This window comes from Pomacea canaliculata, linkage group LG3, assembly GCF_003073045.1.
Source record: "Pomacea canaliculata isolate SZHN2017 linkage group LG3, ASM307304v1, whole genome shotgun sequence".
In the NCBI taxonomy this organism is placed as follows: domain Eukaryota; kingdom Metazoa; phylum Mollusca; class Gastropoda; order Architaenioglossa; family Ampullariidae; genus Pomacea; species Pomacea canaliculata.
In genome coordinates this window covers 32,694,199-32,717,984 of record NC_037592.1, presented here as the reverse complement: position 1 = coordinate 32,717,984, position 23,786 = coordinate 32,694,199, and the positions used below count along the sequence as shown (strand labels likewise).

Genomic DNA, 23,786 nt, shown 5'->3' with positions numbered 1-23,786 from the left:
CCCGATGCAGCAACTAAACAAAATGCAGACGGTTATGAAATGTGATATCACATCGTGAATTAGAGTAATTTTAAAGGTTAAAGCTGTAGTTACGGAAAAAGATAAGGTATCTTCAGTATGTTACAAAACATCTCACGGAACCTAACCCGTGTATTTCATGAAAAGTAAATCCAAGGTGTCATGTTTAGGAATATTACTCCACAGTAAGATATAAAAATACTGCATGTTGTCGTCCGTCGTTTTGTTAAAAGTGTACTTTAGGATACGACAAGTCATCGCAAGGCTATGATATGAAAGTGCCTGTCGGTGTAAGACATTTAAAGCCACCCTGTACATAAACGAACTTGCTAACTCCTTTATTTCGTCGCCGACATCGATCACCCAGTGGTTGAGGTTTATTCCAGCAAAGAAAGATCTGATATGACTAAATTAAATCGTAGAATGAGTCTATCTAAGACAGCATCAGGCTCTAGAAATTCTTCGACAGGAACGGCAATCCGTCTTTGATTGTTATTACTACGCTCTCTTGATTGCCCCCCTTGCATCGCCCCAGGCCTGCTGATGTGAATGCGGTCATCTCTCTCTTTACCCGTTATTTTTCCAAACACAACGATACACATAGAAAAAGAGAGATGGTGGGGCTGGGAAAAGATGTTTTCTACCTGGTAACTTTTTATTTTGATATTAACGGTTGAAGACATCGTTCAATGAACTCTGATAGTTGTTGCACCTGTGCGTGTGTTTAAAGTACAGTAACTATGAGTATGTCATCGTCAAGTTCAGGGTCTTCTGACTTGACCCAAATTTGTAAGGAAGACTTCATGATTACTTACAGAGGTTCAGGACATAAACAAATATTAATACTGGTAATATACCATAATTATTTTAATTTTGACATGTATAAATGCACAAAGCGTGTGCAAATACATCATAACGGCTCAGACAACTTTCTTAAAAATTGTAAAACTCCTGACATGGTGTGAACAAGATCTAAGAAATATTTCTTTTTTTAAAAAAAAAGCTCGTTTAGATCAATAAATAAAGTGGTTTTATAATGACTGATTCAAACTCCGTTTTTAAAAATGTAGAACTATAGTATACACCGAGTCATTCATGCATGAATGCATACTATTCTCTATAACAGACACAGATCAACCTTGATAGCTTTCGCTTCCCTAACCGTCACGCTCGAATGACAAGCTGTGTGACGCAAGTTACTTAGGCAGGAAAAAAAAACATCGTTTGTAGAGGTAGGTCACCACATCGCATTGCACACCTGAGACTGTCGCACATGTCCTGGACCGTAAATGTGAGTTCGTAGGTGTGTAGACAGCGTGCTGTAGCGCCATAGGTGACAGCTTCCTAGTGGGGTTTTTTTATTTTCTTTCGTCCGCTGTTTGTAAAGCAAACTGGTTCCGATAAAAACAAAAAGCTTTTCATGAAAATATTCACTCGGAGTCATAGGTTATCACAGTGAAACGTTATTGTTATTCCTCGAATGTTCCAGACCAGCCTGACTGGAACTACTGCAACAGCAATCGAGTTTCAATTCACTCCAAGAGAGAGAACGAGTTACAAATGGCCAGGTGGGTTTGTACCTTTCCAGTAGTTATGTATTCTTAAAAATACTTAGATCATATTTTAAATGCTTACTTTCATTAGATTATTACTTTTATCATGTGTGTATAAAGACTTACATGTAACTATTTCTAACCCGTAGCCACATTTTGAAATGTTCAGCATGTGTGTAAGAAATCTGGAAACAGGAAATCCAGATCAAGGTAAGGAAATGGTTTTAATTAGTAGATATTTTAGATTGTAACCAAACTTTGTGATAGGACCTTCGGTTAATTGCGGCACCTGAAAGACCTAGAGCCAATCAGTCCGTTCCTTATTGTTGTCCCAGGGAAGAGGGAGGATGTTCTCAAGGAGAATTTTCCTCTAAAATTCCAGTTCTGCCCAGCAAACACACCAAGATTGGCCCAAGCTTGGTGCTTTATTGGTCTTCATTTGGAACAATATTGGATCTTCTTCACAATTCACAATTCCTTACAATATAGGACCAAGATGGAAATATTAATGGGGCCTCATTTGGCCCTAGACTGGCTTAGTCTTGATCGAATCTTGGCACCAATATGTCGCCCATCTTATCGCAATATTGGAAGAGTTGTTTTCCAAAAGTGGGTTCTCTTTGGTGCGAGGTTCAGATCCGGATCATATGGCTTTCCAATATCAAAAGCAGTTGTAAAACACGAAGCTCGCCTGATGATCGTGGTCTACTCATAATGTGTGCTTGGTGTTTCACAATCGCTTTTGCTTTTACCGTGCACGAGACGGCACTAGTTACATTCAAATTTCACAAACTTATACGTTTATTTCTCTCGTTTAACATGGGAAAATGTACAACAGGTATAGAGCCACATACACCAAGAGGTATGTAAATTTAAAATGGATTTATTTACATTTTTTACAAATGCATACCAATTTTATCCTATTTTACACATGTCCAACTCGTAGCACCAACAGTTTCTAATGGATACCTAAGTTACTAGGCTACAGATGACCAGTGAGGGTGGGGAGGGGTTTCAAGGTACGGAAACCACGTGACATCGGACGAAAACACCTACCCGATGCAGTGGACCTTATTCACGCAAGCTCCATCTTGAAACCATAACGGGACCTCAGATGCCAGTGGCTATTGAGACTGAAATATGTATCAAACGGTCCGTGATACTTGATTTGGAATCCACTCCACGTTCTCAATTTTACGATTACCGAAAAACAAACACTAAAGAGACACTACATTTTTGGAAGATAATAAAATTAAGTTTGTGTGACACTGCTTTGTAATTGGTAGCATGATGCCAATGAAGCTTCGTTGGGGGGGTTAATGGGCTGAAACTTATCCCCCGCACTGGAAATAGGAGAAACTGAAAATGTTATATATAAAATGTTATATATAAAGTGGGAACAGAATATCTGGACAGTCTACATGTTACAGAGTTCTTCCTGCAAGAAGGAAAAAGAAAGGAATGAATCCACCCACCACTCACGCTGTAGTGAACAGGGTGCAGACACTCCATTTTGTGATTTTGCACTCTTAGTGGGGTGGAGATCTGGTGGAATTTAGGGAGTGTTGGGGCAGGCACCGCAGTTTGCTTTCAGACCGTTGCTCATCGACCTCAACTGAATTTGATCTCTCCTCCTTATGACTTTTTACTCGGCTGTTATCTATTGAAGCATAGCTGTTGGCACTCTACTCCGGAGTCTGTCATGCATGACACCAGCTTTGACCTGCTTCTGAACTGAAGTACACATACCTGTGCTACACACTAGTCGGGTATTCGCAAGAGGCCTTTGTACTTTCCTTCAAGAGAAATATATAGACCTTTGAATTTTATAGACATCCATCTATTTTTAAGTTAACGTTTCTACTCAGGAGCAGTAGTAGGACGATACATGTATATCTAACAGCACTTAATATTTTAAAGACATTAGTACTACGAAACAATGCTCTGTAAATTTATATCTATATGTAAGTTTAAAATTTACTGTGTATGTTTTGTAAGCAGTGACTACCACCCCCTGTGAAACGGGCTGATGGCCTAAGGTCCTAAGCAATAACTTAACTTGTTCGTTTGGGGTTTTTCTTTATCTCTCTCTCCCTTTCTCTAGGTTTTTCTTTTATTTTTATAGGTATGTAGTATTTTAATGCCTATATATATATATGCTTTGAGACATCTATGTAATACACCCAGGTTCCAAATATGTATAATTGTATGTTCTATATAATCCACATGTTGCGATATATTTTTATGTAATGTGTAGCAATGTACAAAGTCGTTGTGAATTGATAGGGCCGATGGTCTAATGAATAAAATATTCGTTTTTTTTTTTCATTCATTCGTTTCTCTCTATAGGAGATAAGACGGAAATTCGGTTGTCACTAATACCGAGAAAATCCGCTGACCTGGTTTGGGTCTCGCCCTGCCCTCTTTTTTGGCTACGGCATCTAGTTACAGCTGATTACCCTGACCTACTGGCTTACTATTACACAGGAGTTCCCCTTCCAGCTTGCTGTCTACATTCTTTTTCACCTATTCGCTTCTGCCTGCCATGTGCATACCATAAATGCCTTTCACGGTCAGGGCAGGTAGAGGGGGATAGAGGTAGAGCTGCCCCCTGTGTTCTTACCCCTCTACCCCATGGAAAGCGTGGAAATCAGTCGTGGATACTCATGTGCTGTTCGTTTGATGCTCACCTCTTGTCAGCTGGAGGGGGAGTGAGATGGACGTGATACGAGACACAGGACCGTTGACGGGGGTGAGGCAGGCCCAGGGACCAACAACCAAAGGTGCTCCACCGCCTACTTGACAGCTGCCATGGAGACGCACCTTGGAATGACCACCCACCTACAGACCGAGGGACGGGACCTGGCATATGACGTAATGGCTAAAAATGCTCCCAGGGTTTATAGCCGATAAATAAAATGTTTCAAATGGTGTCTACACATTTTAAGGTGGGCGAGGACACATGTACTGAGGACCGTCACCTGGGGACAACCACGTAAAGAAAACTAGATTCGCCATTTGGAAATTCATCAAATGCTGAACACAAAACGTCGCTCTCCAGTTTTTTTATTTTTAGGGTATTTTTTCTCTTCAGTTGTATGCTGTTCATCGGCGTTTTTGCGGTTGCCATGATCCCAGCGAGCGCCCAAGACCAGCTTAACGTCACATCCGGTGACGTCGTCATTGGCGCTTTATTTGAAGTCAACGTGCTTGAAAATGGCGCTTGTGGCGAGTTCAGCGCAGGAACGCTTGAGGAAGTCCTGGCAGTCACCTGGTTTCTGCAGTCTCTCAATGCCAGAAACTTCGTTCCTGGGATCACATTAGGCAAGGTTCTTTTGCTGACAAGTAGTAGAAACGGGACGACATACAGACAGTAAAATAATACAGACAGTAAAACACATAAAGACAGTAAAACACAGATATACAGACAGTAAAACACAGTTATACAGACAGTAAAATACAGTTATACAAACAAGAGAAAACACTATCTCTCCACTTATTGAATAAATTCTATAATTTGCTCTCTCCGTCCCATACATATTTTCTTCGCCTGTCTACTTGTCATTTTTGTTTTCAATATTCATGTCTCCTGCCATATATTATGACTGACTAAGAATACATTTTCTTTCTAAAAGGTTTGGATGTCTCCCGAACTTGCTCCAGTACTGAAAAGGCTGTGAACAGTGCTGTTCGATTTCTCAATGACTACAATGTTGGAGACATCGTCAAAGAGACACCTCTTCTATACGGTAATGTCAGCCTAACGAGGACTGTTTCTCATTTTTATTAAGATGAGTGGGTGGATGAGTGGAGCTAGTGAGCGATCAGACGATGCTAAATCAAGTTCAAATCACAGGTTTGCTAGGACCTTCCAGGACCGAAGAGGCCAAGGCCATTTCACGACTGCTAGGGTCACTTCCGCCAAACAAACGTCTGTTGCAAATAAGTGGCTCGGCAACGGGAAGCGAACTCAGCGACAAGACCCTCTATCCTAACTTCTTCCGGGTAATTCCCTCAGACAGCACCCAAGTCAAGGTAGGATTTGAGTTTGCTCTATATCCTTTGTTTTTATTATACTAAGGCTGCAATAATATATTAAAATAAGTAATTTTTATTGTCTAGGCACAACTCCAGGTCAAACTGCTGTTATTTTAATGCATAATAAAAGGCTCACTGATTGGCGATCGTTATGTTTTCTATGCCGACAGCTGTGAGGATGAAAATTCAGCGATGTTGCTTTGGTATCAGGTTTACAATTTAAACTTCTCTTTCACTACTTTTTTTTTAAAATTCAGGTGCTGCACAAGCTGCTACTGCAGCTGAAGTGGAACTATGTGGCCATCGCATATAATGATGACAACTATGGCCGCCCTCTGGCAACAGAGTTACGGAGTCTGGCCGAGGAGACAGACATCTGTGTGCCTGTCTTTGTCAGTCTACCTGTCGACTCCCGTTCCATCCTATTTGAGACCAGAGCTTCGGACCTTGTTAATGAGGTGCATCTCCTTTAAAGAACTGGCATATTTTAATAATAAACAATACATTTGACTGGGATTATACCCAATAAATAAATAAAATAAAATGAAAAAATCTTTGGACGTAAGGAAAGATCGTGAATAATCGAAAGGAACGAAAAGTAAAGAATTATTAAGCATAATAAATTTCTCTTCTGTAAATATGAGCACGTTTTATGTGAAGAAGATGAACTATGATGATGTTGTTAATAAATGCTGTAAAACTAATTATGTTTCAGATGAACAGTCCATTGAATGGACTAGTCCGAGGGATCGTTATTATCGGAAGTTCGTTCACCATCAACAGACTGGTCAAGAAGCTGTTCGACACCGTCAAATACGTGAACCTTGTTTTGGGGGAAACCGTGGCCTTGCAGCAGAGGAACCTGCAAACCACTTCCGGGCAAGTGATGTCAGTTGCGCGCGGCACACTTGTGACGTCACCACCTTACTTTCCCTTGCTGGAATTTCGTTCATTCTGGAACAACCTCTGGACCAATCAAACACTTTTTACGGAATACGCCACGAGAATTCCCTGGCTCGGTAGCTTTTACACCCAGCTAACCAGCTGTGATCCAAAACAGTTAGCTTGTTGGAACAGTAAAAAGGATATCATCTCCCCTTTGATATTTGAAAAGGCCAGTGGGAAGGATGTCAGTCTATACACGTGGTATCATCTGAAAGCTGTTGCTGTCATGGCCTCCCTTTTAAAACAAGAACAGGCAAAAAGATGCATCAGCTCAGGGCCAGGCTTGTGTCCAGGTCTGAAAGCTCTCATCACAGACCGAACCAGTCTCTTAGACACTCTGCGTAACTCTAACTTGTCGCTGCAAGAGCTTGGGACAGAAATTTCACAGTTTGCTAACATAACTTCTCTGGCATTTGATATCAACGGTGAGCTGCGTATAAACCAACCCGACAATAGTTACACAGTCTACAACCTTCAACAAGATGGTGGCTCTCAGTACATTTTCAAGCAGGTATCTTGTATTTCTCCTACTATTATTTATTGTCTTATTTTGTCTTTGTTATTGTCTGTTTCAATATTACTATTTTGTATATCTTATTTTGTATTGTATGGTGTTTATCCTTTTCGTCTATTTTATCGTGCATGCTATTGTATCTTTCCATTTTATCATTAATCTGTTTGTTCATTTATGACTACTCAACTTTATATTTTTATTATTTAGTTCATTTATACATCCATTCAAAGGAAGCTATGTTATTTAGACGTTTATCAAAGTCATGCAAATAGTGTACGAAGGATGAATAGAAGGATTCTGCAATACTGAGTGGTTGAGTTAATGAAATCAGTCGAAGTGAGACTTGTTTCAAGTTTTCATAGTCTGGTGATCACGCTTGCTCCAGATTGCGACATACACCAATGAGCAGCTGGCACTGAAGACCTTCTGATGCAGTCTTCTACACTGAAGGCGGAAGTCCTCTCACTTGGTCCGACAGGCCACTCGCTCAGTGTGACGCCAACCACGACTGTCTCCAGTGCGAGAAGGACGTAGCCAATGACGTAGTCTTCATCGAAGGAGACGTTTACGTGGTTGGCATCGTGCCAATACACGAGACCAGCACGTTCTCCTCCCTTCACTGCGGCAAGATCAAAACTCTGGCTGGCGCAGACATTGCAGAGTCGCTGGTTTTTGCAGTAAAACAAATAAACAAGAAAGAGGGCATTTTTAAGGTACCAATAAGGAGTGTAATTTAAATTAATATTAATTACTTGTGTAAATTGATCAAACGACATTTTTGGTGGTTGTTACAATGTTACTAGTAAACAAAAATATTTTTCAGATGTTAGGTTTGGTGTGCAAACTGTTTTAGTCAACGCTTAGCTGTCGCACTATCACACTAATAAGCCATCATTAATTTTTTTATTTATTTATTTGCTTTTGGTCTACGTGTTTGGATCCTGACCAATTTATCGTCAGAGCTTGTAAAACAAATGAAGAAAATAATGCAGACAAGTACACTTTATAATAATATAAAGGCGTTGGATACTGCTGGGAACTTGTAAAACGAAAACACCTGGAGGAAAGTACAAAGTAAGAAAATTGCGTTTTAATCACATCTGATCAATAGCAAGTCTTTTATTTGTAAAAACATGTAGTAGACGATTTCAACCTCTCATAGACAAAATACGTGAGAACAGCGAAATTTCTGAATAAGACAATACTTGATCCCCCAATGTTCAATTATTTGCATTTTCAAATGCAGGACATCTTGCCAGGACGTAAGGTTGGTGTGTTGCTGATCAACTCCTGCAGTAGTCCACTGCTTATTCGACAGCGCCTTCTGGACCTGCACACGGGTCGTCTGGTCCTGCCTGATGGCAGCATGCGCAATAGCAGCGTCATATTGCCTTATATTATGGGATATGTAGGTGCTTATGCCAGCGGAGATAGCATGGCGGCTGCTGACACTCTTACAAATATTGGCACACCTTTTGTTCAGGTGAGTCCTTGCGTATCAACCGACAGAAAAACCATCTTAGAATCTACCAATACTTTGTTTTACGCTTGAGATTTAATCAATATTGTCAGGACTTTTCTGTTTCTAAATATTGGGTCTTGCATTTAATGCCCTCGCTTTCTTGAAGTAAACGTCATAAGTATTTCTTCTTTTACTGATTCTTTGGTTTTTTCCTTACAGATCAGTGCTGCTTCCACCTCTCCTGTCCTCAAAGACAGATCTGTGTACCCTTACTTCATGCGAGTAGTGTCACCAGACAACATTCAAGCTCAGGTCATGCTGGATGTTGCCGTCAAGCTCAACGCCAGCTACATTCAGATCGTGTACGACAAGACCATCGCATACGCTCGAGCATTCGTGCAGGCCATTGAAGATGCCGTGAAGAGCAACTACGCCAAGGTCTGCATCGCTCAGAAAATCGCCATCACTCCAGTGAACGAGGTCAGCGAGTACAAGTGGATCAAGGACGAGCTCCGTAAGAAGAGTGCTGCCAGGCTGGTCATTGTTGCATATCCTGCAGAAATTGCTAAGCTCACAGACGCAATTCTACCGGAGTTTACCCAATGACAATTTCCTTTTCCTGGCAAGTGAATCGTGGGGCAGACGTCAGCCACTCATCGAAGGCAAGACTAAACTGGAAGGTTCACTCGTCCTTTCACAAGAAATTCCAATCGACTTGTCATTTGACGCTTACTTCAGGTCGCTGGATCCCACACAAACAGAAAATATTTGGCTGAGAAACTTTTGGGAGACACGAAAAGGTTGTTACTTTGACAAAAGTTTTGAAAGGAAAGGCAAAACAGGAATGTGTCCCTGACAATGTAGCCGCTGATTATGTCGACGATCCAAGAGCTTCTCTCCACATACAAGCCATGTACGCCCTCGTCATTGGCGTCAACCAGACTCTGAGTCGCCTCTGTGGGCCTGCACCACGCTCCATGTGCGATGCTGTCCACTCGGATGATCTTGTCAAGACACTAAAGACGGTGAAGCTGGACTTGTACAATACAGGTGAGCGTACACAGGTGTTTGACGACAACGGAGACGGGCTGGTGGGCTTCAAGATCCTGCAGGTGACGAGGGACAGGACAGTCTCGGACAACACCATGGTCTACAAAGAAGTAAGCTGCTTGAAACTGTGTGTGAAATTAAATGCAACAAGTTTCATTTATTCGTTACTTTATCGTTACATAACAAAATTTCTCAAAAGAAGGATTCTATTCCTTGAAACACATTTTAACATAAACATGGCATCAGATGTGCTTTTAACTTGTAGTAACTGTGTTGTTATGTCTACACATTCTATTTAGTGATAAAAATTGTTACAATCCTTCTACTCATTCTCTTCACACTCACTCACTTTGTCTCTATTATATAGAACTTCTACCTTAACATTCGCGATGCTGATACGTTTACAAAATAAGAAAAAGAATACAAAGTTGTGTTTGTTTATTTAACTATAAAGAACCGAAGTGCTATTACACGTTAATGTTCTTTTTATCCCAACTCTGGATATTTGTTGATATATTGTACATATTTTTAAGATATTGTACATACTTTTGATATGTTGTACATATTTTTAATAAGTGAATATTTCGGTCATTGTCTTTTGTCCTCATTGTCTTGTTATAATTGCCTCTCGTTTATCATTCTCTTGTGATCATTTTCTCTTTCATCTGAATAAGGTTGGCTCGTGGGCGCATCAGACTCTGTCCCTAAATGAGAAGGAATTATCGCCACTCAGCCGACAGATATTTCTATCAACGTGTCCTAACCAGGTGGAATGTGATGTTTGTTTTGTGCAAGAAGTATCGACAGCACGGTACAATGCATTGGGTTTTCTTCTCCCTTACCTTCTTACTACCCAATTAAGCCTCTCCTCTTCCTTTCTTTTCTTCTTTGTTTTTTTTGTTGGTTGTTGTTTGTTGTTGTAGTAGTAACTTTTTTAACAGGTTTATTAATAATTTTGTATCATCATTATCTAATTCTGTTAGCCGAGCTGGTATTCCTGCCTCTTCACCATTTGTCATCTTCAAATGACTTTTCTCTTTTCCAGCACAAGCAATGTCCAAGACATCAACGCAGCGGCCATTGGTGTGGGTGTTGCTTTTGCTGTTGTTGTCTTCATCCTGCTTGTTGCACTTCTGTGTATGTGTCTACTCTACAGGCGGAAAGGTAACAATCATAAACAATATAAAATCTTTACTTTCCAGTGCGATCCACGTATATTTAAAATGTCAGAGATTTATGATATCAATCCGTCTTCTTCACGAAGTTGATGGAGGACTTCCAGACCAGCTTTACAAGTCACACGTCACGCAAAATAACACATTGAAAGTGCCTCAAAAATGTTTATGAGATTACATAGTAGATGCTTTCTTGAAAAATGTTTGCTAAACGTTTACTTTACTATGTTGTCTCTCAGCTAAGAGTCAGCACAAGAGTGCTACGATATTGGAAGCCAGGACCCGTCCACAGTTCACAGCACCATCCGAGTTCGTCAACAAAGACATCAACAATGAAACATCGGTCTACCACAGTCTACATCCCGAGGATGACAGAAGTCCATGCTGCTCAGACTGAGATGCATTCTCAGCCATCCTGCTGCACACCAGGGGAGCGACTGACACGTGCAGGGTACATCACTCCAGTTAATGGACACCGACTCCCTCCTTCTCCTCTTCCCCAAGCACAACAGTTTTAAATAACTTCAGAAGCTAAACCAGTTCATGATGAGACTGATGGACTTCGTGTGACCGGTGAAAAAAGATAACCTAAAATATTTAATATAATGTGCTAGGTTTAAAACTGTGGATGTCGCTTCTTTTGACTTACTGTTGAACTGTTATGGAATGGAATTTATTTTAGAAACTTTTGAGATATTTATTTTGTTTAATTTCAACTTCATCAATTCAGAAACAGGACAGCGCTGACGGCTACAGCCTTTTTATTCGCCAGATCGATCACAACAAGCACGTGGTCATTTGAAATTGAGTCTAAAGAGGGTCATGAGTGTCAAATGGAGGTCGATGATCCACCCCGTCGTTGTTTATTTATAGACCCAGTGATGAACACAGGGTACAAACTCGCAGTTAACGACGAATGATACTTTTTTTTTCTTTCATGCTCTCCAGTTGACTGTTGACAGTCTCCATACATTTGTGCGATGTGTTCGTTAGTATGTGTCTGTGTCTCTTCATGTTTCTGCCACCGTTCTACTTTGCGTCTCAGACAAAACACGAAGCCTGTCTTTCACCTGCCTGAGCTCAGTCAATTACATGGCGACAGCTCACCTCTGCAAGTTTTCGAGTGCCATAGAAGCTCTTCACCACGTACGGTCCTGATGGTCGCTTTGCCCGGGACAGTCATCTGTGCCTTACTCTCCACAGCTCATCCCAGACCCCATAATCACCATCATTCCTCCTAAGGTCGTGTCGGGTACCTGTACCCATGACCAGTCCCTCCCTGTCCATCGACAACGGTGTAAGCTTTAAAGGAAATGAGGGAGGAGAACGTGAACCGACGGGACAGACGAGGAGTTTTCATGTGCACGGGTCAAAGTAACAGAAGAGGGGGATCTTGCAAGTATCAACAGCATATGCATTGCACCCTTACCCGGTTACCCGAAGATGACAGCAACTCGAACTGGTAGTGAGGACCGTCTCCAGTCAGCCAGGAAAAATGGTGGTTGATCGTCATTAAGGTCTTGAGTATACCATGTAGGGCTTGTTTCGTCAACAGACACTTGTGTAAATATGCCCGTGCATTATTATAATTTAAATATTATATTTTAAGATTCTATAATTATATTATAATTATATACATAGACTCATGCAATTATTCCAATGCACTATGAGCAGCTTTTAAAAACTTTGATGTTTGCCAGTTTTCTTGTGAAAGGTTGCTACAAATATGTCACGTGACTGCTATGTTTTGTTTCTGCGCAGTTGTCCATGTTGTGTGATAATATCAACTGAGCAATAAAGAAAGAGTGTTATAGAATAAAACCATAAACTATACAGTGTGTTCAAAACACTTGTCTGCTTTGTCAGAATGCCTGAGTGGTTATGATTCCAAACTTCTCCCTCTGGCAATACAGTCGCGCTGAAGTATACAAATAAATTGATAATATTTTACGGATGGCTACTTCTCAAATATTTCAAGTATGAGTAACAGCATATGTAACGCAAGAGTTGCTTGTGTGACTACAGGGTGACCGTGCTATAAAGCAGGATTCTTTATAATTCAAGTTGATTTTTGTTGACAAGCACCCTACTACTGGAGATAAGGTTACAAACAAGGTTCATTCGTGTAGGTCGATGTCTCTACCCGTTTTACCCAACGGTAACTACCAACGGCTCAAGGAAGATAGTATTTCCGTTCTTCATCGCGCTTTGTACAGATTTTCCTCCGAATTTTCTTCTGTTTTCTTTGGAAATCCTCAGCTAAAATCAACCACCCCCTGGCTTGACACTGGGTGAGCTTTACCCGGCATGCACGTGAGGCTCAAGAAACTTGCGAACCTTCGTTTGTCCAGCGTCTCACGTGCAGGGGTAGTGAGGCTTTGAACCCAAGTGTACTGATATCACCCCACCACACTCTATATTCTGGTTGTGACAATAGTTTATTAACACGATTTGTCTCTTTACCTTAATTATATTTTCTTATTTCTTGTAGTACTTTTTTATTGTGGATGCAAGCTGTTGAGTTAGCGGTGTTGTAAGACTCCATTTCGGATCCGTTACAGTCGTATAGTCTTTACCACGTGACAGTCACGCTTGGTGTCGTCTGTCGGTGAAAGGCCAAAGGAAAAAACCTGAGTGGATAAGTTTTATTGCCCCTGCTATTGTTTGGAAGTAAGGAATGTTATACGCGATACACATCGGCTACATTATACGTGTTAGTCATAAAATATCGGATGGATTACGGATGGATTGACATTGTTTCTGGACTTGTCAAATCACTCCTGTTCCGGCTTCATGTGTGCTCACGAATGCAAATCTGATGAGTCCTGAGACAGACCAAGACAATCAACCATAGTAATATGTAAGCCTATGTTTATTAATTAAATTTTTAGTTAAGAAAATAGTCTAAATGTATAATTATTCCAATAAAGGGTTCACTCTGGAGCAAAAGAGGGGTCGCAGTAGTTGTCTTTTGCCCAGAGAGCAGCACCCCTTCCCCCAGTTCTGTTAAGTGACGGGTACTCTTCGGTGTCGCGTGACCGTCCCCGACAGGTCAACCTCAGCGCAGTCCGACCCCTCTTGGCAGCAACAAACGATCGACGGACCTGATAAAACACAAGAAGCTTGGGTGAGCGTGCCAAGGTTCGACACCACCAGCCGGCTCGGTACGATAAAGAATGTGAAGACACGTAGACACGTAGAATATCGCGCTTAGTGGCAAATGCTGTGTCATGGTAAAGAGGACGTCCTACTTCTGGAAAGTTTCCTACGAACTGCACACCAACCTTCTGTAACATGCGGTGATTGGATGACTAGGTGCCTGCTTCCTTCTGTTTATGATTTAACAATTCCAGTGGATTTGTCGGAATGAAGGACAAAGCTGTTTGTGGAAAAATCTGCAAGTTCCTGTTCGCTGAGTGTTTGAGGTCACTTAATGTAAACTTTGCTAAGCTAGTGAAAAAATGAAGCTACAAATATCAAAGACGTTTGGTTTCAAGAAACTAATTTCTTCTTTTAGAGAACAGATTTGTTAATGTTGGCATTGTGTTATCCATTCATAGTTTTCAAGATCACTCTGAGCACGTTGAAATACTGACAGCATCCTAGTAGTCCACTACCGGATAAATCATCCAGATGGGCAGGTAAGTGAGTTTGTTGTGTTTCTCTATCCTGAGCTGAATACTATTGTTTGTAACTATCACCTGCTCATAAGGTCAGTTTGCCCTCTACCATGTATGCGTTCCCTGATGTTTGATTTAAAGTTAAAAACGCTTATATTTCTCCTGCGATTCTCTCTCTCTCTCACTCTCTCACTCTCTCACTCTCTCACGCCCGAACTAACAAAAACACACGCGCGCGCGCGCGACTATAATCAGGAATGTATCAATATAATGCTTGTTCCTGAACAACGTGAGTAATCTGAAAGTACCTGTCACGTGACCACTCCTCGCAATGTTCCACATCTACAGAGAACTAAACTTCATAACAACTTTTATTCTTCGGAAGCTATTTTCAGCTTGAAAGGCAGGATACAAATAAAGTTTTTATTGCAATTTAGTTATAACCAGACAGCATTAAACTTAAGATTTTATGCTTCTTTGTAGAAAAGAAATATGCCTATAATGAAAATTACCTACATAACTTTATTGATAGCAACTATATGTAACAGCCGGGAAGTTGTAATATACTGGCATTCTTATGTAAACAAGCCAACCATGACGGCGAATTGACAAAGTGTCATAGTATAGTTTGAACTGAATATGAGAACGGATGGGAAGCCAGTGAAGAAAATAAAGGAAAGGAGTGACATGGTCCCGTGTGCTGGCTCTAAGCACCAGACGTGCAACGGAGTTCTGTACTTTTGCTGTTTATGGATGAGGAATGAGGTATGAGGTATGAGGGCAGCCCGGGGGCAAGGAGTAACAATAATCAAGCCTAGAAAGAACAAACGCTTCAGTGAACCAACATCAAGCTTGGTGGAGAATACCTAGCAGTCATCTGAACCTGTTTTTAGTGAACATTGTCAGGTTACTGGCGAAGCACTCTGCCTTGTGGAGTTGATAGTTTTGTGTTGTCTCGTATCTACAGGTGAAACAATCAACAAACCGACCATGACCTCATGTATGTCTCTCGGCCGAGAAATCAAATATACAAGATTTTAGTCACGATTTGAAGACCTATGATGTCCCCACTCACAGACGGTTGTACGTGGAACTGGTTTGCCGACAATCTGTCACCGATTAAAAAATATTCATTTGTGGTATCTTTGTACAGTGCGATGTTTGACACAGAAATAGCAAATACTTCAGGTAATTACATTGCTTTAAATGTTTTCAGGTATGAACTGTTTGTCGGGTTACTGGCTTTTGTGACCACCCCGGCAAGCTCTCAAGACCAGGTGACTGCGCTGTCTGGTGACGTCATCTTCGGCGCCTTCTTTACCGTCAACGAGCTTGACAACGGCGACTGTGGAGACTACAGCGCAGGACATCTGGAGGAGGTCATTGCTGTCACCTGGTTTCTGAAGTCACTCAACGACCGAAACTGTATTCCAGGCATCAAAATAGGTCAGAAACCGTATCATGACACAGAGACAGGAAATTCGGTCTCAAACTTACGGTCCTGTCTGACGGAAAAGCCGATATCCCAGGGATTAGAACAATGGCGTCCGAACCCTAGTCTAGAGAGCTCGGCACCTATTCAAGAGATGGACAAACCGCGCCGCATGGGTATCGAACCGGACTGTGCGCACCTTTAGTTTCGGACGCCGCTGATTCAATATCTTGGCTGTCCACTTTCCCCAGTTTGATAAGAGGGAAAATGATAACACAGTAGTGGGAAGATCTTTGCCATGCTGTTGGTTACCTGCACATCGTGCTGCTCCTTGATGTAGTCCGAGAGCGCACTGAACGATGACAGCCTGTCAGAAGACGGGATCACCGACCTCATCGAATACCCTCGCTACTATTGTTCGATTAAATTGGCACATGTCATTTTCTTTGTTCAACGCCAAATAAACATAATATTAAGGCCTATGAAGCTAACCAAGACTTGTCTTTTCAAACATTGCTGGGTTTTAAGACTGTTTTACTCCGACTATCATTTTAAAATACAATATTCTCGTTTACACAATTCTTTTCGTTTCCCTTTCGTTTCACACTAATTCCAAACTTTTATTACGTGCTCCTTAAGCTTTCGATGATTATCTGATGCTCATTGTGCTTCTGCACGTTTGATATTATTGATCAGGTCTGGATATCTACCGGATATGCTCGAGTAGCAGCAAGGCCGTGGAAGGAGTTTTCAACTTACTTGAAAAATTCGTTACTGTTGACAATGGCTCTGTCGTTTTATTTGGTAAGACAATCTATGTATGGATGGATGTTTGATAAGACACGCATGCAGAGATGAGAGAGAAAGAGAGACAGAGAGAAGGGAAAAGGGTGAGAAAAGACTGGGACTGACTAAAGCATTGTGACTAACTGTTTTAACCAGGATTGCTGTGGTCATCAGGAACCGAAAATGTCAAGGTCGTGTCCAGATGGCTGAGCTCACTCTCGCCAAGTAAACAACTTTTGCTGATCAGTGGCTCGGCGACTGGTAGTGAATTAAGTAACAAGACGATGTATCCTAACTTCTTCCGGGTCATTCCTTCTGACAGCACGCAAGTAAAGGTAAGAAGTTTGGCTGCAAACACTATTCCTAGCCTAATAGCTAATGTGGGCGATGACAACAAGGAGGATAATCAGAAGGTTGTCTAGTGATGACGCTTTCGTGAGGATATACTATTACTGCTTTTTTTTTCCTTTGTGAGAGTGAATTAAATATTTTATATATGAAAGGGTTTATATCATAATCAAACATACCTTTGTCTTAGCTGACATGTTTCATGTGCTAATGTATTGTTCGTATTTCATGAAGGTGCTGCATCAGCTGCTGTTAAAACTGAAATGGAATTACGTGGCTATCGTCTATGATGACGACAACTATGGTCGCCCGATGGCACTTGAACTCCGACATCTCTCACAAGAGACAGGTATCTGTGTACCGGTATTCGTCAGTCTTCCTCTTGACTCCCGCTCAGTGTCATTTGAGACAACCGTTGCAAACATCGTTGAACAGGTAAGTTTTACCTAAAATTCAGCCTGAAATTATTTCAGGACGCAGTTAAAAGTAAGCAAAGGCCTTTGCTAAATTATCTAAACGTTCTTGTAATCCATATAAAAATAAATATTGGTCTTATGAACATATCTGAAAATCATGAATCATTTTCTGACTATTGTATAGATTTTTTCTTTAAATCTTGTTGAACAGATGAGAAGTCCTTCAAATGGACTTGTCCGGGGAATCGTAATTCTGGGAAGTACGTCCACCATGAACAGACTGATCAAGAAGATCGGCGATACCATAAAATACGTGAACCTTGTCCTCTCTGAAACGGTGGCCTTGCAGCAGACGAACCTACAGACCCCCTCGGGGCAGCTGATATCCATTGCACGTGGCGCGCTTGTGACGTCACCGATGTACTTCCCGTTGCCGGAGTTCGGCTCATTTTGGACAGAACTTTGGACGAATCGAACACTTTTCACTGAATACGCAACAAGGATTCCTTGGCTTGCTGGATTCTTTAACCAGGCGATTGGCTGCGACATCAAACAGTCTGGATGTTGGGAGAGTAATAAAGATTTTATTTCAGCTAGCTTCGGAAAGATAAGCAGGGAGAGTGTGAGTCTATTTACTGGGTATCAATTGAAAGCGGCGGCAATGATGGCTGCTCTTTTAAAGCAAGAACAGGCAAGACATTGCCCCACATCCAATCTGGGGTTGTGTTCGGAGTTCACGTCGTTCCTTAAAACTCGAACCGCTCTCATAGATGTTCTACGGAACTCTACACTGTCTTTACGAGAGTTTACACCAGAAATGTCATACTTAGGCAACGACACGGAGTTTCAGTTTGATGAAAATGGCGACCTCACTAGGAAGAAGGGAACTACTGATTACACGGTCTACAATCTGCGACGAGAGAACACCGGAGATTTCACTTTTAAGCAGGTAGAGCGTTTGGGGGTTTTGTTGTTGTTGGTGGTGGTTTTTTTTTTGTTGTTGTTTTTTTTTTTTTTTTTTTTTTTTTTTTTTTTTTTTGTTTTTTGTTTTGTTTGTTTGTTTGTTTGTTTGTTTTAGAGTATTATTTGCACGTAAGACCAAGTCTTCTTTTGTTCACCTTTTTAAAACTATACTTTGAGCATATCTGGATGCGTGGATTAGGAAGCATTAAGTCCGACAATACTTTTGCTCTACTGATTGACTGAATTGTGTTTATAGCTGTAAATGAATCGCTGCGTCTGTGTGTGTGCGCGGTGACTTTTTCAGGTCGCTTCATTCACGGAGGGAGAGCTCGTCATTCAGGAGTCGGACACAGCCTTTTACAGTGAAGATGGGTCACCTTTGACCTGGTCACACAGACCGCTCTCTCAGTGTGACGTCGACCATGACTGTCTTCAGTGTGAGAATGACGTGGCTGATGATGTAATCTTTATGGAAGGAGATCTTTACGTCATTGGCATGCTGTCAATACACGATCAGAACACTCATTCGCCACTTCAATGTGCCGCCATTAAAACACTAGCAGGCGCGGATTTAGCGGAGGCTCTGGTATTTGCAGTGAAACAAATAAACAAAAAGGAAGGAATGTTTAAGGTACGAATTTAGTCTCGGATTATTGCCTCATTTACAGGAAGTACTTTATACCTATGTCGGCTATTAAAGCCTCTATGTAACAAGCCTCACGCTTCTATGCCAATCTGTTGATATTGCTAACAAAAACTTAATTATGTAAACTAATATTAATAGAACTAATTTTCCATAGCTGTACCATATATTTATGTGGCTAACTAAACTGTTCTCGCTTACATGTTAACATATATCTACTATCTTTAAATGCAGGACATCTTGCCAGGACGTAAGATTGGTTTCCTGCTGATAAACACCTGTAGTAGTCCACTGCTCGCCCGACAGCGCCTTCTGGACCTGCACACTGGTCGTCTGGTGCTGCCTGATGGCAGCATGCGCAATAGCAGCGTCATATTGCCTTATATTATGGGATATGTAGGCGCTTATGCCAGCGGAGACAGCATGGCGGCTGCTGACACTCTTACAAATATTGGCACACCTTTTGTTCAGGTGAGTCCTTGCGTATCAACCTAGAACCGTCTTATCATCAACAAATACAAAGTGTTCAGTTTTCATGCTTGGATTATATCTGTCGTCTGCTCCTGCATGACCAAAACAACAGTACTGTCATATTGCCACGTATTATGGGATATATATATGAAACTGTATCACCGGAGAGATCAATGTGGATTAGACACCTTAACATACATCAACAAACCTTTTGTACAGGTGATAAAGAAAGAATTGTTTTGCTTGTTGAAAACGTTTGAAAAAAATGAAATTGGTCATAATCTTTGACAATTTCTAACAAGAAACGAAGACCTAGGTGTAAGAATCATATAAATGTATTACTGTCGATTGACTAAGACTCAGTGTGACGTAACAACGGTTTTCCAACACTAAACCAGATTAGCAACGTATGCGACTACTTATGTAGTACATTGGGTCATTCTAATTTTTTTTTCTTAGTCAATTACTCAAACTTTTCTACGCCAGAATGTTTGTATCAGAATGGACAATTGCAATATGTATATTGGTTTAGTCAGCACGATTACTTGACTCTGTCTGATTTAGTTGAGAGTTTAGTTAAACTGGGAGTTAAATTTGCGTTCTTTCTGTGTAGGTAAGTCCTGCCTCCACCTCTCCTCTTCTTAAAGACAGATCTACGTACCCCTACTTCATGCGTCTAGTGCCATCAGATGATATTCAAGCCCGCGTTTTGCTAAACGTTGCCGTCAGGCTTAACGCCAGTTACATTCAGATAATGTACGACAAGACAGCTGTATACGCTCAGACACTTGTTCAGACAATTCAGGAAACGGTGAAGAACAACTATGCCAAGGTCTGCATCGCTCAGAAAATCGCCATCACTCCCGTGAATGAGGTCAGCGAGTACAAGTGGATCAAGGACGAGCTCCGTAAGAAGAGTTCTGCCAGGCTGGTCATTGTCGTGCTGTATCCCACAGAAATCACAAAAATAATGGACGCCATTCTACCTGAGCTCACGGCCAATGACAACTTTTTTTTCCTGGCCAGCAATTCTTGGGGTAGACGGCAGGCACTAATTGAAGACAAGACTAAATTAGAAGGTTCGCTAGTCTTTTCACAAGAAATTCCTCAAGACCAGTTCTTCGGCTCCTATTTCAAGTCTCTGGATCCCACACAAACAGAAAATATTTGGCTCCGATACTTCTGGGAAGCGAGAAAAAACTGTTTTTTCAACAAAAGTTTTGAAAGGAAAGGCAAAACTGGAATGTGTCCTGACAATGTAGCCGCTGATTATGTCGACGATCCAAGAGCTTCTCTCCACATACAAGCCATGTACGCCCTCGTCATTGGCGTCAACCAGACTCTGAGTCGCCTCTGTGGACCTGCAGCTCGCTCCATGTGCGATGCTGTCCACTCGGATGATCTTGTCAAGACACTAAAGACGGTGAAGCTGGACTTGTACAATACAGGTGAGCGTACACAGGTGTTTGACGACAACGGAGACGGGCTGGTGGGCTTCAAGATCCTGCAGGTGACGAGGAACAGGACAGTCTCGGACAACACCATGGTCTACAAAGAAGTAAGACTTAAGAAACCACTTTGCATTAAGGTTGTACTTGGTCATTAAGTGAGTGCATTTTCACGCTTGAAGCGTCTGTTGTAGAGTGAAATGTTAGAGATATCAATAAACTAATCAAACGTATCTCAAGAACATGAGGTCTTCATAACTCATCTAGCAGCAACGGATAAAAGTTGTGATCAACCTAACCGTAGTAATTAATAAATGTCGTTTACTCTAATAGTGACTATATGGGCTAACCTTGCTTGTTTATTTTTTATTTTTTAAATAGATATTATAGGAAAATGATTGTATATGCAAGTAAGGTATAGCTATATATGTATGTGCGTGATACCTGTGTTTTTCCATCTAGGTGGGTTCATGGAAGCACGATACTCTAGTCCTCGATGAGAAGTCTCTCACACTGCCCAGAGGCCAAACATTTACGTCTTTCTGTCCAAACCAAGCGGAGTGTGACATTTGTGCAAATCAGCCTCTAAGTATTACTTATTTTTGTGTCAGTTAAGTGAGATCCTAGTTATAGCGCTTATCTTAACTACATTAAATAACATGATGGGAACTCATTTGGCAAATGCTTACAGTAATGAAATACACTTGCTTCGCGAACCACTTTGATGACTACAAGCTACTAAGGCATTTCCGACTTGCTTATTGTGATTGTTATTACCACTCGTATTGAGAGAGAACTGCTACTAGTAATCAAGGATTTGTTGCATATTTGGTAACATAAAGTAAATATTTAAACAATGAGCTTGAATGTACAATGTGCAGATTAAGAATAGCAAGATTATAATATCAAAAGTTTAAAGAATACAATATAGAATTGCGTTTAGGAATAATAAACCAAGAAAAAACTTTTTCGTAATTCATTCCTTTTCTAGTGACATCAATTGTCCTGAAAACACTTCAGCCATCGTGGGACTGAGTGTTAGTCTGGCTGCCGTTTTCATCATTCTCGCTGTCATCGTAATTTGTTTACTCCGACGCCTCAGACAGACTGGTGAGTATCGTTATATAATTGTTATACCAATGACTGGTGAGTATCATTATACTAATATTGTACCTAGGGGTGTTATTATACTCATGGTGCACCTATGATTGGTGGATATTGTTCTACCATTTACCAGTAGGTGTAATTATTAACTTATCGGTTGGGTCTTGTGGCTGACCAAGTGATGCAATCATATCTTTCTCTATTTCTCTTTCTTTAGTTTTTCTTTTTGTCTTTTGCTTTGTTTTGCTTTGTGTAAGGGAAAGTAGAGCAAAGAAAAGTTTCTGTCTTGGGTATCCTCGACAGACAATAAAGTCTGATTTGATTTGATTTGATTTGATTTGATAAAAATAGAGACATTATTACTCTTTCCTTAAAGTGTTTTGCTACTGTTGAGGTCTTCTATGGCCTTTTCCCAGCATACCCGTCTCAGCTACTTGCGCCTTACCACCAGAGTCGGTCTCCTCGGTCTGCTTGTTTTGTCCTCCTCTCTGTGCTCTCACGAACTTGTATTACTGGATTGCTGGCAGACGATTTTTTCACAATTAACTACTAGAACGAGGCGGGTGTGTACAAAGCTTCCGGTTTAGTCACATTCATTGCTTAGGCTCGCCGCGACTGACAGCGAGAACTTCGCAAGAGGCTAAGCGTGGTCATATGGCTTCTATAGAAAATATATGAAACCCATGTCCTTCACCAGGAATCCCATGTATTTTTGCCATTCTGTGCTGCTAGGGGACTGGCGATTCGTTTGTAGTCTTTCGTGTGCAGCGACCTGAGTTCGTATTCACTCGGGGAAAGCGCTTTACAAATCCAATTATTCTTAATTGTTATCATCATCACAAGTGTGCGGTCACTTGTGCTTAATAAACTAATGTACTCAGGCAGTGAGCACATTTCAAGTTCGTTAACGTTGAAACAATTTTTTTATTTCCATTGTACAGCTCGGAGACAAGCAAGTACAACCTACTCGACGGGACATGGAGCAAATAACAACAGTTCAATGAGTGCAGATTCAAACTCGGCCGACTACAGCACAGTTGATTCTCCATATGATCCCAATTCTAAGGAAACTCGCGAGTGTTACCGACATGCCACCTCCTTGTAATTTTAGAACACAAGCAACATATATAACAGCGGTAAATAATTAATAATAATACTATTCGTGCCATCTTCTTTTGTCTTCTGTCTCCATTTGTGCACTTATTAATGTGTTTCTGCGAGTCTCTGAGGGTCTGTGACCTGTTTTTTGTCTGCTTTCCTTCAAGTGTGGACCTGCGTGTTTCAGCATGGACATGGGAGCGACACATTTGCTGGGATGCTTTAATACACAAATTTACACGAGTGAAAATAACTTATGAGATGCGTTAATATTAACAGATTGTAATGAATACCATACTAAGAGACGGTAATTAATATTAAGCTTTGCATATGTCTTCAAGCTAAATATATCAGTTAACTATCGGCACGTATTTTTGGGAAAATAAATATATAGGTAAGCCAGTAGCGATAATTTCTTCAAACTAAGTATATCAGTAAATTGTATCAGCATGTACTTTGAGCTAAAGATCTCATTAAACTATCTGCATGTATTTCTTCAGTATATAAATCTCAATGTTCACTAGAATCTTGCTTTGGAAGTTTACTTTCGAACAGACCATGTGACTCAATGACTAATAACTATCATGTTGATGCTCATTTAAAAACTGAACAATACATATGTTTTTTGTTCTTGTGATAGAAGTCCTCTTTGTTTCACGAACTAATATATCATATATACGTCCATGCTTTGTTTGGATGTTT

General features: G+C 40.9%; 3 protein-coding genes across 3 annotated transcripts; all 3 read left to right on the top strand.

The window, feature by feature from the left end:
* Positions 1 to 1,265: 1,265 nt before the first annotated feature.
* LOC112559624 (G-protein coupled receptor family C group 6 member A-like) lies at positions 1,266 to 7,592 on the top strand. Its single transcript, XM_025230959.1, has 7 exons — positions 1,266 to 1,586; positions 4,666 to 4,895; positions 5,207 to 5,320; positions 5,428 to 5,606; positions 5,867 to 6,067; positions 6,325 to 7,065; positions 7,454 to 7,592. Exons 1-7 carry the CDS (start codon positions 1,579 to 1,581, stop codon positions 7,496 to 7,498), a joined length of 1,518 nt encoding a protein of 505 aa, XP_025086744.1. The 5' UTR covers positions 1,266 to 1,578; the 3' UTR covers positions 7,499 to 7,592.
* Positions 7,503 to 11,516, top strand: LOC112560766 (G-protein coupled receptor family C group 6 member A-like). Its single transcript, XM_025232816.1, has 6 exons — positions 7,503 to 7,781; positions 8,315 to 8,551; positions 8,750 to 9,690; positions 10,255 to 10,391; positions 10,626 to 10,744; positions 10,995 to 11,516. The coding sequence occupies exons 2-3, from the start codon at positions 8,435 to 8,437 to the stop codon at positions 9,134 to 9,136; spliced, it is 504 nt and encodes a 167-aa protein (XP_025088601.1). The 5' UTR covers positions 7,503 to 7,781; positions 8,315 to 8,434; the 3' UTR covers positions 9,137 to 9,690; positions 10,255 to 10,391; positions 10,626 to 10,744; positions 10,995 to 11,516.
* Positions 11,517 to 16,757: 5,241 nt separating this feature from the next.
* LOC112560824 (metabotropic glutamate receptor 4-like) lies at positions 16,758 to 23,601 on the top strand. The gene is made up of 9 exons (XM_025232888.1): positions 16,758 to 16,928; positions 17,176 to 17,376; positions 17,569 to 18,306; positions 18,625 to 18,951; positions 19,198 to 19,434; positions 20,048 to 20,992; positions 21,345 to 21,471; positions 21,874 to 21,992; positions 22,928 to 23,601. The coding sequence occupies exons 1-8, from the start codon at positions 16,878 to 16,880 to the stop codon at positions 21,915 to 21,917; spliced, it is 2,670 nt and encodes an 889-aa protein (XP_025088673.1). The 5' UTR covers positions 16,758 to 16,877; the 3' UTR covers positions 21,918 to 21,992; positions 22,928 to 23,601.
* Positions 23,602 to 23,786: the final 185 nt, after the last annotated feature.